This window comes from Mixophyes fleayi, chromosome 1 (genome assembly GCF_038048845.1).
Source record: "Mixophyes fleayi isolate aMixFle1 chromosome 1, aMixFle1.hap1, whole genome shotgun sequence".
In the NCBI taxonomy this organism is placed as follows: Eukaryota; Metazoa; Chordata; class Amphibia; order Anura; family Limnodynastidae; genus Mixophyes; species Mixophyes fleayi.
Genome location: NC_134402.1, coordinates 422634371 through 422652002, shown reverse-complemented (window position 1 = coordinate 422652002; position 17632 = coordinate 422634371). Strand labels below are relative to the sequence as shown.

The 17632-nt window shown below is 38.7% G+C and overlaps 1 protein-coding gene across 1 annotated transcript in view; it reads left to right on the top strand.

Annotated features, from left to right (window-relative positions):
• Positions 1-17422, top strand: part of FGF10 (fibroblast growth factor 10) — an 86066-nt gene extending 68644 nt beyond the window's left edge. The window contains exons 2-3 of the mRNA XM_075183818.1: positions 13466-13569; positions 14497-17422. Of these exons, the coding sequence (XP_075039919.1) occupies positions 13466-13569; positions 14497-14688 (296 nt within the window). The 3' untranslated portion in view covers positions 14689-17422. The remainder of the gene's footprint in view (positions 1-13465; positions 13570-14496) is intronic.
• The last annotated feature ends 210 nt before the right edge of the window (positions 17423-17632 follow it).

The window sequence follows — 17632 nt, the reverse complement described above, 5'->3', positions numbered from 1 at the left end:
TTCTAAGTTTGGTCAAATAGAACCGTTTATTCTACGCTTCTGTTTCTATTCATCCATTCTACATATATGTCTAAATAAAGGCGTTATTTAGTATAATTGCACCTATTTGTATACTTGGTCTAGAAGATCTTTAGTACTCCTGTTATTTTCCTATTTTCTGTTTATGCAAAAAAAGTTTCATTGCAAATTCATTCATACTTCCATACCGTCCTGATTTTCAGAGGTCACACTGGAAGATGGAGGTGGCATTGTACGACTAGGGGCTAGGGGCATAATATGGGCGGATTGGGGCACAGTTTTAGGAATGGCTTGATATTCCATTCAGGAATGTTGTGAAGAATGCAGATTATCTGAATACGGTCTACAGTCAAAATGGTACTAATAATTATAATAATAATATTGTTGATATTCATTTGTGTTTGTAAAGTGCCAATATATTTAGCAGAGCTGTACAATAAATAATTGTATGAGTTGGAAAACAATATATAGTACTCTGTAGTACATAGTAAAATAGGACTGGTCAGGCTGGTGGTCAGTGGAATAACACACACTGCTGGCTGTAGTGCTTACATAGTGCCTGCTATAATAGGAGAAACAATGGTTTATTCTCCTAACATCCCAAGCTCCATATTTCGTGGAGCACCCACAAAATATGGTGCTGGGGAGAACACTAGAGTATGCAGAATTTAGTAAACACTACATTGGAGAAGCACAATATATATATTCTACTCATACATAATATCGCATATTACTATCACCTAGTGGTAGCGCCAGCCCTGCATGCCTACTACCAAGGAGGGAGACTGCTTCCAAACATCTTACCTTGTGTCCTTGCCACCCCTTCAAAAATATCCCACCGCCTCCACCATTTGTAGATGTTTTATATTTGTGGGAAGATGATGTCGCTTTTTTAGTGTTTTAGGTGCCCCTGAAATAATGGCACTCTAGATAATGTAACTCACCTAATGGTAGCACCAGCCTTGACTACGGCCCCAGGGCAACCAAATGGACTATTCCTGTAGTTATGTTATTGCCAACCATGAATTTGTTGCAGTTACATGTTCTCTTGGCTAATGCCTGTGGGGTTTCTGTGTACCAAGCAGCCCTGATAAATTGTAAATTTTATAGAAAATTACAAGTTATTCCTATGTGAAATACCGTTGTAGACATGTATAGCGTAACTAATCTCAAGAAATTTGCAAATGTACATACCAATAACACACAGTAATGATTACTGCCAGCGCGGTTTCTATTTACATTATTAAGTTTTTATGTTTTGAGTGTTTTTGATCTATTGTGAACTTGATAGCTGTGCATATTGTGTGCAGTTGATTCTTAGAATATTTGTATCTATGCCTGTACAGGCTATGTGGGTGCTTTTTTAAGTATGGTAAAATGGAATATATTATTAATCCAAACCTAAACCATGTGTGGAAATTTGATTTCCAAGCTTAAACTAGCTTTGTGCTGCTTTAGTTGTGATTACAGATTTTCTTTTTAAAGATCTGAATTTCTAAAATAAATAACTAATTACCAAGTAATAAACATATTTATATACGCTGGCATGCAAATTAACAGTACAATTTTTAAGTTTCTATATCAGTTTCTCTCATTTTTATTTCCTAACCAATCCCGCTGTAAAATGTATATACTGTGTGATCGTATATGTGTATATATTATATATATATTATATTATATATTATAGATAGATAGATAGATAGATATGAGACAGACAGATAGATAGATATGAGACAGACAGATAGATAGATAGATAGATAGATAGATAGATAGATAGATAGATAGATAGATAGATAGATATGAGACAGATAGATAGATAGATAGATAGATAGATAGATATGAGACAGACAGATAGATAGATAGATAGATAGATAGATAGATAGATATGAGACAGATAGATAGATAGATAGATAGATAGATAGATATGAGACAGATAGATAGATAGATAGATAGATAGATATGAGACAGATAGATAGATAGATATGAGATAGATAGATAGATATGAGACAGATAGATAGATAGATAGATAGATAGATAGATAGATAGATAGATAGATAGATCGATAGATAGAGAGATAGATATGAGATGGATAGACAGCTAGATAGATAGATAGATAGATAGATAGATAGATATGTGACAGATAGAATGTCCAGGAGACTCACAAATTTCTGGGAGTCCTCCCGGACTCCCGAGAAAACAGGGCAAACTCCCAGGTCCTGGACACACTTAATTAATTAAATGGTGGGGGTGGAGCTTATGAATCACGTATCATCGTGGCCCCACCCCCTACCATAATAGGCTAGAACTGATGATGCACGATTCTCTGAGCCCCTCCCCCACATACCCACCCCTGCCACCCACATCTCCCGGAGGCAAATTTACCAAAGTTGACAACATTCCTTAAATTCCCGACCGGGGGGGGGTTCAAGTGGCAACCTAGGGGGGGTGTGACATTGCTGTTCACATCAAAATGACTTGAATCATCAATATGTCTTGTACAGTATACACATATAATGAAACTGTCAAGATCATCATCACCATTTATTTATATAGCGCCACTAATTCCGCAGCGATGTACATAGAAATCACCCACATCAGTCCCTGCCCCATTGGAGCTTGCAGTCTAAATTCCCTAACACACACACACACACACACACACACACACACACACACACACACACAGACTAGGGTCTATTTGTTACAGCCAATTAACCTACCAGTATGTTTTTGAAGTCAGGCATTAAATTTCTGTGTTTAAAACGTGTTTCTAACACGTTAAGTGCATGTAAACAGATGTGAAAATAAACATCATTACACCAAATGGGACAATACATATTTGGGTTTTTCATGCTTGTCTAACATGCGTTGTGTTGCCAGAATTATGGCCACACAATGCATTTTTAAAGCTCCCTGCTCCATTTCAATGCACATGATCTGTGTCATCGTAATTGAAAACTTGCGCTCAATGAAAGTGCAATGAAATTTAAATGATCTGCTGCTAAGCTGTGTTTACATATTAATTTCCAGGTGCGTTTGACTGGAACAAAAGGACAACTTTTGTCAATGACACGTGTAAAAAAAAAAAGCAGATTCAACCCATTTGTAAATACATCTGCAAACACCTCTATAGATCATGTGATGTGAAACGCAATAAAAACCGCCTGTGTGTTCATAGCCTAAAGTGATGTGAGATTATTTTCATGAAATATGATAAAATATCTACTTTACTTCAGTTGGTGCTGTTATTTCAAGGTGTGTTTGACAAAGGTCTGAGCACCGTATTGTATGCAGCCTTTATCTCCTGCTCGTTCGGGATGTCCTCACTTTTGATGTGGGCGGGAATAGATCAATATGTAGGCATACAGATATTTGAAATGTTTACAGCAGAAGGAGATAAGTGTGCTGATCTTGTGTGAGGAAGAGGCCTGTCCACTTGTGTGATTGTTTAAGTGAGGACAAGGCTGTGGAAGGTGTTCCCTGTAGTGATGTGAGGCTCCTCTCAAATTAGTGCAAGCTGATTGTGATATCCAGTGCACCATTATATGGAATGTTCATATATACAACATGTTTGCATTCAGGTTCTGTAGCATGGTTTCATAGGAAGCCCATTTGTACAGACTATCAATAGGGCTCAGTGATCCCTTTCTGTGGGGTCTATGTATGAAAGTGAAAAAAAGCCCGATATCTGGTGATAGCATTTGCCAGGGGTCTTCAGTGGAGCTTCCACATAAAAAGCATGGACAGTGGCTATGTAAGTGCCACCACTGTCCTCCTATCCCTGTCCTCATATCGATGTTCTCTTACCGCGAAGAGCCAGTATCACCGGGGAGCTGCGCATCATGCAGCTACCCTGGCAAAATTTTAAATCAGGCGATAAGCAATGATAGCAAAGCTTACATTTTGCCTATTATTGTTAAATAGACCCTTGTGTCTGTGACCAGCCTTCGGTTACTCATATAGCCACCCCTGTACACATTCCCTTTGACAACCTTTGGCTCCCCAGCTGTTGCGGACAGAAGTCGCATCAGGATGACATGACATTCATGGACTTCTAAATCCACAACAGCGGGAGGGCCAGAGGTTGTCTACCTCAGGTTAAAAAGATTATTAGGTTGCAAACTTGTCTGGGCTGGAAATGAACTGATAAACTGTTGATGCTGACTGCAATATATTTCAAAAATACAATTCTCATGTATAAGAAAAGTGTTAAACCTCATAAAAGATCCGCTAAAGCCAAGACAAATAATGATAATCCTTGTATGCAAGCACTACACATTAGCCAGAGACTGTTATCTTAGGATTGTCTGTATATATTTCAAGTGCCAAGATTTCACATCATATCATACTATATCATACATAGAAATAAACTTTAGAAATGAGGACAAAGAATCACATATATGATTACCGGTACTTCCCTTAACAAGTTATAAGCATACTTGCCAACTTTGTGACTTTGTCCTCCGGGAGTTCCTAAAGGACAGGTCATGTGACAGGGGTAGGCGATTAAGCCCCCCTCCCTGATGTTCAATGCCGTGAATTTTGGCATTTTTTTAGGGTCCGTGAAGTTTGACTACTCTTCCGGTAGTCTGGAAGGACTCCTCGAAATTTGGTAGTCTCCCAGATATTTCGGGAGAGTAGGCAAGTATGTTTACAAGTAACAACAAGCAGTATATAATTATCACTATTGTTTCAAAATCAGTTTCACATTAAATACCTAAAAGTTCTCCATGTGGCTTCATTTTGAAAACACCCTTGAATTGCCACAATCACAAGAGGAACATGTATCTGGTGCATGACCCATTCCCCATGGTGATAGTCTCGCCCACCATGGGGAGCATGACATGTCTCTCAACTTCCTGCAGCAAACGTGCCGACGGGCTGAACGGTGGGGCAGTCTTCCCAGATATGGACTGTCCCACCTAAATCGTGACAGTAGGGTGTTATGCTGACGACTGAAGATCCCTGGAGCAGATAGATGCCTGTACACTCTTGGGTATACCACATACTTGCCAACTATTTCTATTGGCCTCCAGGAGATCCATGGGGAGGTGGACGTGTGGGGCCAAGGCCCATGGAATGTTATCATTTTGGCCCTTCCCCTATACGGACATCTTCTCCATCTTAGCCTATTACAATAGGGGGCAGGGCATTATGACGCGTGAATCGCGTCACTGTGCTCCCACCCACTTCACCAACAAAGTCGGCGGGATCTGGGAGGTTGCCCTGCTCTCTCGGCACTGAGAACTTCGGGAGTCTCCCGGACATTCCAAGAGAGTAGGTAATTATGGTATACCACAGTTGCCATATGCACATTGTAATGAAATGTGAATGTCATGAACTCTAGAAATGGTAATGGGGCAGACGTCATGCAAATTGGGTGGCGCGGTAACAGTTAAATCAGCTAGCGGCGTTTGCATATAGATATATTTCATAATATACATGCAAATGTCTCTGCTTTTATATTTTGTTTTGCACTTTGAGTAGAAAAAAAACCAAGCATGGGAATATACACAGACCCTGCACTGCAAAACTACAATGTGTTTTCAATTTTCCTGTATTTAAACATATTCATTACTGGAGGGGCCCTAATGCACCACTGTAATTCATGTTATCATGTTTTACAATGTAAAGAAATGAAACAAGGGGAACTTTGGTATATCAGACATGGCAGCACTCCACTTCCCCAGTACCCCCAAATGTTTGTCTTACATGATATGTACACTGCTCTCCCACACTTAAAAGAATAAATTGTATTTGTTTCTGAGGCCTGCCATGCAGATCCGTCACTGGGGCTGTGCATTCTTCACTGATCCATCTCTAAACTTTCCTCAGTTTGTAGATAGTGAGTCAATCACTCAGAGATATTTGGTGTCTTGCCTCAAGCTATAGAAAAAAATGCGTTATTACAAAAAAAAAAATGTAAATTATTTTAAGAATGTAGAAAGTTTAATGAATAGTGTACAATATGGATAATGTAATACACCAAACATTAAATAGTTTAGACGTGAAAGAGAAAGAAAAGATTGTTCTGCAATTTGCTGATCCGTCACGTTTTCTTTACACACTTGTAATTAGTGCATCATTAATAATATAATGGCTTCTATAAAGTGGGTCACCTACACGACGCGGAGGCTGGAGTCTTGTGAGCTAAAACGATATTCGTGCGAGCACAGCTTATCCATTCACTAGGAAACAGTGACATAATTGAGATACACTGGCGGATCCGGGGGGGTTGCAATCACCAACCCCCCCCCCCCCCTAGCCAGAGCTTGCTGTCTGCGGCTGTGTGCAGCTCCGTTCGGCAGAGACAGGCAGACAAAGAGTCCTGCCCAGCTGCTCTGATTGTGTTTTAAGTACAATCAGAGTGGCCGGGCAGTATACTCTCCCTGCCTGTCTCCCGAATGGACTTGCGCACAGTGTGCAACCGCAGGCATGTTTAGTTGTCAAAAAAGGGGCGGGGACTAAAATCGCCCCCCCTTAAATCGCCTCCCATAAAACAGAATTCTAGATCCGCCCTTGTTGAGACATGAGGCACAGCAAGTGATAAGCTAAATATTATTAGCTAATTGCTGCTCTCACGGTGTGTAGGTGATGGGTCCACTTTAATAACATTGTGTAAAATGTAAGCGACCAATCAGACATTGGCTTTCAATAGTAAAACTTTCAGCTGATGAAAGCAAATGTCTGTTTGGTTGTTATACTTGACAGTACATTTATGTATCATGCACCGCTTGCAAATTAAGCCTTAACCTCTTCAAACAAATACTGCCTGAATATTTATATACAGTACCACCAAGGAACTTAAAGAAGCAGTTCCCCTAAAAATTATTTTCCATGCGTCAACAAACTAAGTACAAAGTCACGAGAAAAATACCAAGCACAAAAGAAAGAAAAATAAAAGGACATCGCAAATGTCAATTTGGGAGTCTTCTCTTTTTCTTACTTTGAAATTGAGCATCTTGCTAAGATGTTTAATGTTTTGCATAGTTTACAGTGTTGTCATCACTCAGAGTTAAAATCTCACCGTATTCACACGCAAGGCCAGATCACAGTGTGAGTCTAGACGTCCCCTTGACATCCAGCTATGTGATCTAACTACTCCGTCCCGCAAAATGCATGTGATAGTAATGAATTTGCCAAGGTGTAAGATGATGGGTGTAGTGTGATAGCCTTTTAAGTATGTTTGTGAGTTTAAAGTCTTTATCATTGTCTGATGATGTGTTGAATGACTGTTTATGAAATCAGTGTGTATTGTAGATGTATTGTAGGAGAAAAAGCTGTTTATGTTACAGGACAGAATACAATTATTTAAGTCTAATCTACTCCAGATTTGCCAGATAATTAATTTTTCTCCTTGGTATACTGTGGTTTGCAGATGGTTTTCATTCTTGGTGTAGAAATCATTCAGGATGAGGCTTACGAACGTGCTTCTTTGGCATAGATCCGATGTAACTGCATAGCACCCTTCATAGCGTTACAGCTGCTTATACTGCCTACATATATTAGCGGATTACTGACTATGTCATATTGCCTTCATGCACTGTAGTTCTTTATATAATCCATTGCCGGAGGATGTGTTTGTGATCGGAACCATATGACCTTGTAGTGCTACATTTAATATAAAAATACACCTTAACAGAAGAGGAAATAGCAGTCCCTTCATTTTAAACACTTTTGTTTATTCTATACCACCAGTAACACAAGTCTCAATCGTGTCTGGAGGACCCTCACTTCATAATCATGTTCACACCTCTTGCAGGTGGCTGTCAGTGATTTCACAGCTTCAGAGACTTTCATGTTCAAAGGCGAAGTTTGACCTCCACAAGAGTCTCTTCATTTTCCATCTAATGCTTTCAGTGTCTTATCTGTACTTTGCAAATGAGACACCTGAAACATGTCTCGCAGGGTAAGAGAATGGCCAAGGGGCAGGTGTTGTGAAAAGAAAGGGACTTAAAACAGATGTCTGTGAGTGAAGGCTTCTGAAGCTCTGTTGGAAGAATGTAACTGGATGGGAAATGCTGAATGTTGTTTGGATTCAGTATCAGAGATGTTGCAGAGGTCCTGATAGAAATAATCCTCAGGATAAAGGGTTAAAATAATGTGATAGACCAAATCTAGTTGTTGGGTTACTAACTGTTTCTTATAATGAGATGATCTCAATATAAATAGAACAAAATCAAAAAGGCAAGTGTCTACTTCTCTGCAAATACACTTGTGCACAGATTTGTGGGCAATGATAACTGTATCTTCTGATGGAAGGAATTGATATTAACCTTATATTTCTAATTCCATTCATACTGTAATCTTATATAACTTATGCAGTACTACATCATATGTTGGAAGTAGAGGCATAGAAAATAATAACAATAATGATAAAAAAGAACTAATGGCATAGAAAAAAATATTAAATGCTCAATACAATACAATGCAATAATATTGACAACTGAACCTAAATTCTAGATATGAGAGGTTATTTACAAATGTTTCCAAGAAGTATAAAAACAACCAATCAGTAACTAGCTTTTATCTGACTAGTGGAAGTTAGAGAATGAAAATAAATGTCTGAGTGGTTCAGCAGGAAAGTGTTATTTGAAATAACGACAAGTATAATACTCTAATGCCTTAGCAAAAGGTGGAATGTATGTAAAAGGACACAGATAGAGGACTAGATAGTCAGCAGGAGAGTTGAGCTAGTATTAGAGATGCCCTTGACCAGGGGCAGAACTCTGCTCTAGTAAAGTTTGGGTAGAGGCCCGCCGATGCAGCTGTAACCTCCCGGGCCCCCCGCTCCGAAGACAGCACAGAGAGGGCCTTTTCTGAGCATATGGTACTCTCTGGGTGGTGTGGGGCACCCCAGGGTGTGATGGGGTCTCCTGCAGGAGCATCGGAGGAGGAGGCAATGGCATTGCTGGCCACACTTACCTCCCGGGCCCTGTAATGGACACACCCACTGCACCCATGGTGGTTCCGCCACTTCCCATGTCCCCCCCTTAGGCACTGACCTAGGGTACCTATTTGTGTATACTATAAGACCTGTTTAACTGTCAGTATTCAGTCATTTGGACCAGCCATATTCTCCAGCTACAGTCCATGGCACATCAAATATAAAACAAATACATCAGACTTTTACACAATTACACCAGGCTATTTTTGTGTGTTCCCGGCCTCCCCCCCTGTCCCATGTATTGTGGCTGGAACCCTTTTATAAACATCCCATTTCTGGAGGAAAAATCCAAGTAAGATGTTTTACAGGACTGCAGAGTCTTATTTGTGTGTCAAAAAAAATTGCAATAAATCTGATACAGATTGTAAGATCTGGAAATGGACACCATAAAAACAGACAGGGAAAAAGAGAAAACAGAGAAAATATGTTATTCCAAACAATGCTTTAAAATGCTATTCAAAAATCTCAAGAAATTCCAAATAGAACACAAACTTCTAGACAGTTTCAAAAGCAAAATATTTTGTGTTCTCTGATATCCACTCTTTGAACGGAGGAACATTCTGCTTCTTTGTCCTAGGGAAAGTTGAGTTGAAATGTTAATAATAAACCTTTTTACCCGCATGTTACATCTGGAGTGTCCTGTGTCAAGCAACTTCTAATAAAGCATGGGTTCCCTGATTGGCTACACTGAGGGCCAGTGCTACCACTAGGTGAGCATAGATGGTAACCTAGATTAGCAGGTTTAAGGGCTGCCTAAAGCACTCAATGAGGGATATAATGCAGGAAGCTGTTTACCTGTGACCCCCCCCCCCGGCTGCTCCTCTGTGTTGGTATTGGGCAGGAAATCTGGCGCTGGTTTATGATGTCACACACCAATGCCACACCCCCAGACTGACAGGAGCAGAATTGGAGACCCAGAGGGATGGGTGCACCAGAAGATGGGGGGCTTTTAGGGTGTCTACAGTGGCCATAGCTGCATCTGGACTGTTACATATCATTTCAATGTGCCTTGTGTCTGCTGTCATATGTATAAACTCCAGTTCCCCAAATCCACACCCATGATAAGGTGTGGCTCAGATCACATGTAAAGCTATTGTGTTTGACAGCAGTCAGGCCTTGAAATTAGAAAGGAAGATGAAGCCTTTGTGGAAGGTCAATCCCTATGCCGGGGTTAGTGGGAAGACCACATAGCCCAGGCCTAGGGAGGCAAAAACACAGAGGCGGCAGGCTCTCCTGCATGCGGTTTGTCATTTTTAAAAAATATTTTCCTTATATTTTTATGCATGTGTGGTTCCGTTGTGAGCTGGAGAGCTGGGGTTTTAGGGCACACGTCTGTAATCATAACATAATCAGAATAAATATATTTATTTTATCCTTTCTATAATGAAAGTGGAATGGTCATTGCAGGTCTGTGTCGACGAATGGAAGAAAGGGGCACCACAAAAGTTTGGATTGTCTTAAGCGCATGTAATAAGGACACTTCACCTCCCTCCAGGGAACAGGGCGTATCTCAATACCTGTCGTCACTTATCTATATGACAATTATTGGTGTCCTCATGAAAAGCAGGAGAAGTGGAGGACACCACGAATTGTCATTTACATAAGTGGAAATGAGGCTATAAAGATACACCCTGTTCCACGAAGGAAGACAAAATGTATTTATCACACGCACTTAAGACAATCCATACGGTGAGCAGAATTACATTAGACTATGTTTTGTAGGGCAATATACACTATTAATATCCCCCCCTCTTTTTTCAGGTAAAATGTCTCTCACTCCGTGAAATCTCCATTTCAATCTGATTTCCCTTTGAAGTGATTCCAGGAGGTAAATGTATCAAGCTGAGAGTTTTCCGGCGGGTTTGAAAAACCAATCAGATTCTAGCTATCTTTTATTTTGTATATTCTACAAAATAAGAGCTAGAATCTGATTGGTTGATGTAGGCAACATCTCCACTTTTCAAACCCGCCGTAAAACTCTCTAGTGGCGCCGGCTGGAATACATTTAAACAGCCAAACCGAGACTACCTATTTTTGGCTTTTTAATTTTAGCTGTGTACAATGATCAATATGTCAGTCCCATTAATATTAATAAACACAAATATGCAAAATTCAAAACAAAACATTTGTGCAGGATAACATGTGGCCATGTGTTTTTAGTGAGAAGCCATAAAGTAATAAAGTGAAAATAAACCCGCCTTATGTGGTATATGTTGCCCCTAATGATGTCTATATTCCATATGAAACTGTTTAAGTCTGCTTTTCCCATCAGCCATTGCGTCATTTTATTACACTTTATAAAAACAAAAAAAATCAATTAAAATATTTCTCGGCAGGAAAGATTTGTCCAGCACCTGCGTTATGTGATACAATTATCTGCCCAGTTATCTTTGTCGGTATAGGGAAGACGGCCACAGCCGGCTATTACTCGTTACATGCACACTATCCATAAAATAAATGCTGTGAAATCCCAGCTGTTTTACATATGCCGGCACTTCATCTGTTTATCATGTTACTTGTTTGGCGTAATTGGCAGAACACCATAGTGCGAGAGAGTGTGCTGCTGAAGTATGCTAAGTATTCAGCACATTGACTTGGCACAAGTAGCTAGTTAACTCTGTTTTGTTTCCTGTAATCTCTTGGTTATTGACACCAGCAAAACATGTTGAATGTGCCTGAAGCTATTGAATGCATGTGTCAGAAAGTCTGGAGTTTCGATGTGCCCCTGTTTGCACTTACAATCTTTCCTCTTCCTATCCATTGCTCTATTGTCAACACCAGTGATGATCGGCTCGGGCCCCATTTTTATCCAAGAAATTCATATTGACCCAAGTTCTTGCTTAAAAGTAGTATTAAGAGTTAAAGTATGCATGATCTTGTATGTTACATAGTGTGAAATGTTCTGCGCTACAAACTGGTGGTCTGCTGGCTGGAAAAGCCAATTTATAGTCAATTTCCTCCCTCCCAATGGCATACTACCATAACAGTTAACCTAGCTTTCCATTTGTGATTGTCATAGACATTGGTTCCCATAAAGAGAACTTGCCGAGAGTGTGCGCGTTCCGCTGCAAAGCACAAGAAGGGCGTGGCCATTTCTGGTTGGGGTGCGCCTGTCTTTGTCATTCATTCATTGCGAACAGTGAACTTGGAATGGCAAACTGAGCAGTATTTTCAATTGTGTTTTTAGTACATAACTTTTTTTTTCCTGGACTGTAATCATTGTTTATTGGGAAATTATCTACTGATTCTAACTGTACCTACTGGTTCTAAGTCTTACATTTCTGGGAGTAGACTGGAAGGTTTGGTGTGGATCCTGGTTCTATTTTCTGTACTTTTCTGCTTTACAATAATAGGCCGGAGTGCCATATACTGATGGAAAGCTTAAATAGATTAGGAGTAGCTATGGGGTTAAGGGTGCCAACCATATAACAATGCCACTGAGAGAATTGCTGGAGGCCAAGGTTCAAATATTATTGCCAACACTCTGTGTGAATTGGACAAGTTCTTTTTCTCATTGTGTCCCAGGAACCAAAACTAGGTTGTAAAATCAATGGGCAGGAGAACTGTAGTCCCAAATGTAAAATATGATTTATTATTTGATCATCGCTTGGTCCCATAAACATTGTGATTTTGCTGCTAACTTGGATCATTTTTTAAATAGTTAACTACAAGTAGCTGCCTATGTGGGTCCAAAATCACCATGGATCCCTATCAACATCTTATCGGGATATTTCCGGTGTCGATCAGGACAGCTGGGAAATCCAATGGGACTATTACAGTATCTCACTATATCCCTTAAATCTGGCCTGAGTGCCAAAATCCTGAATATTTCCAATTTGGCCACAAGTTTGGGTTTAGAAGCAAAATTAAAGCATATATAGGCAATGTGGTGACATGGTGGTTAGCATTGCTGAAACAAGGCAATGGGGTCATTAGTTCAATTCCTACCGTGTTGTTAAATAGTGGTCATAACTTTGTGAAAAAAAGAAAAAGAAATTATAATTTGTAGCAGTGTCTAGTTTGTCAGCCAGCATCACCCCACTTCTAAGCACTTACCAAATCTACTGTGAAATCCAGTTTCTGATTAAACCTTTCCAGCCTGAGTCATTAAGCATATAAAGGAGTAACTTTGCACATGGGCAAAACCATGTTGCATTGGAGGGGGAGGTAAGTTTTAAATGTGGGAACAGATTTATAATTGGAGTAGGGCATGTCCTAGATCAATTTTACATTTCAGTGTAAAAATTAAGCTATCAAGTATTTGTGTGTTACATGAAAAAACAATCAGTATTTATCTTATGTGCAAAATAATAAACTAATTTGCACCCCTTGCATAGTAACATGGTTTGTCCCAGAGAGCATTTACTCCTTTTTTTTGCCTTACTTTCCTTAATGACTCAGGCCCTTCATGTGTAACTTTGGGTTATCAATTTTATCATTATGTATCTACTATGGAGATGATAACACAACTATCTATTAAGAAATGTTTTTCTCTCCCTCTAGGCATATTGGAGATAACATCGGTGGATGTGGGGGTTGTAGCAGTGAAATCCATTAACAGCAATTATTATTTAGCCATGAACAAAAGAGGCAAGGTCTATGGATCCGTAAGTAACCGTTGGTACATTTTTGGTATTTCAACCATAAACATTGAGAACGCTATCACTGTACCCGTAACTACACTTATACAAATAGCTTTAGCCTATAACAATTATTGTGTATTTTATCTGAAATGGTTTTACAAGGAAAACAATTCTAACATATTCACAAATATACTATATACATTAAAGATAAATATACGTGATGTAATCTTTATTTGTTTAAAACAAAACTACAGTTGGGGCCTAAATCTTAGCTCGACTTTAGGTAAGATATGATAATTTTGTACAACGCGATGAAAGTATTCTTTTGGCCACCGTACTATTCTACTGTACTTCAAAAACATATGTTCATAAATGATTGAGCTTATAAACAAATACTTTGGAATGTTTCAAATATCATGCCCGTGACAACGACATGAGGAGTCCGAGTCAATAGTACACCGACCTGCAAAAAAACTACTTATCGGAATACAGATTACTTCATATCACGACTCGCTCTGTTGCCGACTGGAGATAATGACGTAATCACCACCGGCGAATTGACTTAAAGCGGCGATGGACGGACCCGCCTGTTATTTATGTCATGTAAGTATTATTTTAGGGGTTAAGGTTAGGGTTAGGATTAGGGTTAACCCTAACTCCTAACCCCTAAAATAGTACTTACATGACATAAATGACAGGCGGGTCCGTCCATCGCCTCTTTAAGCCAAGTCGCGGGTGGTGATGACGTCATTATCTCCAGTCGGCAACAGAGCGAGTCATGATATCAAGTTATCTGCATTCCGTTACGTACTTTTTTTGCCAGGTCGGTGTACTATTGAATCGGACTCCTCATGTTGTTGTCTTCTGTGTCGGGGTAGTCAGTACCGTTAATAGGTACTACACTCTATTAATATAGGTCCGTATTGTAACTTTTGTCTATTTTTTTCACAGAAAGAATTTAATATAGACTGTAAACTAAAGGAGAGAATAGAGGAAAACGGCTATAACACGTACGCTTCTCTTACCTGGAAGAATAATGAGAGACAAATGTTTGTGGCACTAAACGGCAAAGGAACCCCAAAAAGAGGACCAAAAACGAAGAGGAAAAGCACTAACTCTCACTTTCTCCCCATTCCTCTTTAATTTTAAATGAAGGATTTGCTGCATTGGAGGACGCAGGTCTTATGGAGAACATTCTAAGGAACTTCCACAGTTGGGTTTTTGTAAGCAAAAGACTAACGTCACCACTAGACAATGAGTGTACGAGGACATATGGAGGACATTTTGTTTGTACTGTGTTATAATGATGACTCTGGTCAGCTGGAATGGGGAAAAATAAAAGCTAACCGCCCGTTTGAAGAATGTTTTATTATTTGTACAATACAACTTAAAGGACGTGAGACAATCAGACAGATGATCTTCTGAGAAAGTTATTTATGGAATACGAACTCAAATCAAAGATTTGCATTGCTCATTCAGGCCCAATGATCTAATGAGCCCTTAGACACGCAAACGATTACTGGAAGCACTTGGGTCAAATCTACAACAGTAATGGATTTTTCTGAAGAGACATCCAGAAGAATGTACAGAATTAAGATGTGTAAACATGTTCAAACTTTTCTAAAAATGAATATTGTGGTATACCTGTGTATTCTACCTTCTCCCCCCTTTTTCTGTTTCTTTGTAAGTTATTTATTTAATAGAATGTTTAATATGTCTCTTCAGTGTTTGAGTTGTGTGTCTACAGTTTTGCATCTGTTTCAGTCTCCGCATCATAGAGTGATTGTTATTTCTGCTTAAGCATCATCATAGATGACAATGTTCTAGAAATTAAAGACAGTGAAGACATTTTGTGTATCGAAAATTAGAAAGCGCTATTTGTCAGTTGGTCATATCTGGTGTTTTAAGTCAAAAGGCATCTTACGGAAAAGGCCTTGACACCAAGGGCCACCTGTGTTTCCAAATGAAAAGTTGGGAGTTAGTTTGACTTCTACTGCCAGAAAGGGACTCATAATTGTATTACATTAACAACTGTCATTTATAAGATTTTGTTTCTGTACCATGGTCATTATGTAGCTAGGGCTTGTAAGCTCCTAAAAGAGGGACTCGTTGGGCAATGCTAAGTAAGCAGCATTATAGCTGATATCACCAAGTTAAGTTGAGTGACGGGACATTCCGTACATTGATTGCATTGAGATTGGCAGTAGTGCATGCTTGTGATATAATGCCATCATCCTAAGATGCCACGCACAGTGTCCAATTGACATCCAACATAACGTTCAATGGATGTTCATGCACACAGCCCATGTGAGAATGACATTTATTATATGTGGCAGTTCAGTACTGCGTGTGCTGCCTATAAGAAAAGAGTTTGTCACACACGTTACAGCCGTCGCGGATGGTTCGTAATATTCTCTGGTGGCAGAAATTATATCGGACTCGTATTTACCGCTTTTCCTATAGTACAGTACGTACCTCTTTAGATTATCTAAGCCACTTGTCTCAATTGTAGAGATATGATATATAAGGCCTGCTTTAAAGATGGAGTTTACATTTTGTGAGTACTTATATTCAAGATTCTACTGTACAGTGAAATCGTTGTAGGACATTGTAGAACATCCTGGTGGATTCTCAGTATCAAGATAGAGTTGGTGACCTTTTTCGGGAATTAAATAAAAACAGGCAATTAAAAAAAAAAAAACACTAAGCTAAAACATACCACTAATATCAATTATATACATTAATATTTTTTTCTCCAAACATTGCCTAGCATATATCTTGCTACAGATTCACCAGGTTGTCCTACAGCTAAATACTATCTCTCCATGTCACTGGTATTTCCCAACAGTCATCTGACCAATTAGAAATGACAATTACACATCCTTTAGATACCAACATATTTTAAAACCTGGTTAAAAATGTATCCCTGAGGTTTTTAAATGTTTAAAAGATTTCATTGAAACAATTACGGACAGTAACAAGAAAATAATAGTTGAACATTAAAACGTTAACCTGTTTAAAGTTACAATATTTTAGCCTTTGTGTCTTCCTGGGGTTTTCATAAGTTTTAAAATGAGAGATTTTATTATAAAATGTTGTCTTTTCCTGTGAGGGGCACAGAACATTGTCACTTGAAAGTCCAATGAAGTCATCAATAGCCTATTCCCCTTCTTATCGTATAATGATACAAACCATTTTCTGTATGTTTCTATAAATCAGAACTTCACCGACAAGGATGCAGCACATTACCCCCGCTTATTCGCCAGGGTAAAAAGAATCTACCTATTTCCGTGGCTAAAATTAATGAATTCAGGATGTCATTTTTTTTCAATTGTCAGAAAACCAAAAAACGATACTTCCCTTGAGCAAATATAATTTAGGTATAATAATATTCTTTTTGTTAGAACAGATACAAACCGCTTGTCTTCTATACCTAACACAGGCTTCCCATTGTATTCTACAAAATAAAACCCTACCCGAAGTGTTTCTTTTAATGTCCTAGTAAAAATTAATGTAGTCTAATAATATTATTTTGTTCAAAACACTTTACGTGAGGATATGAGATTATATTGATGCTGCAGTTTTATGTTTAAAATTCTTGTAAAAAAAAAAGTATGTTTTATTTTTATTCTTTGGAAACTGTATTTTGGTACAAATGAGATACTTACTAATGTGTCTTTTTACTAAAAAAATTTAACCACTAGAAATACTGGTCTTTTAGTGGTTTTATAAGTTATTTGAGTCAATGCTTTTACCAGCACTTCCAATGTAAAATCTTTTATTTAAATATTAGCTGTTTAAAAAGGAGCTCTCCCGTAAATTGCAAAATGGTTAGATTGTGCCGTCTTCCTCAAATAAAGCTGTTAACGTAAACGTGTTTGTAGAATCAGTGTACAGTTACTCATGCATATGGTGTCTACTTTTATTGCTATTATAATTACTTGTTTCTCTTTATTTTATATGTATTTGGGCAGATTATAGTTTTATTTAGTTTACTCATCAGCAAAGGCGTTGGTTTGTTGATGCTTCTGTTTGCGGTCATCCATATTACGTTTTAAATCAAGTTGAGGCTATTAAAATTGCGCAT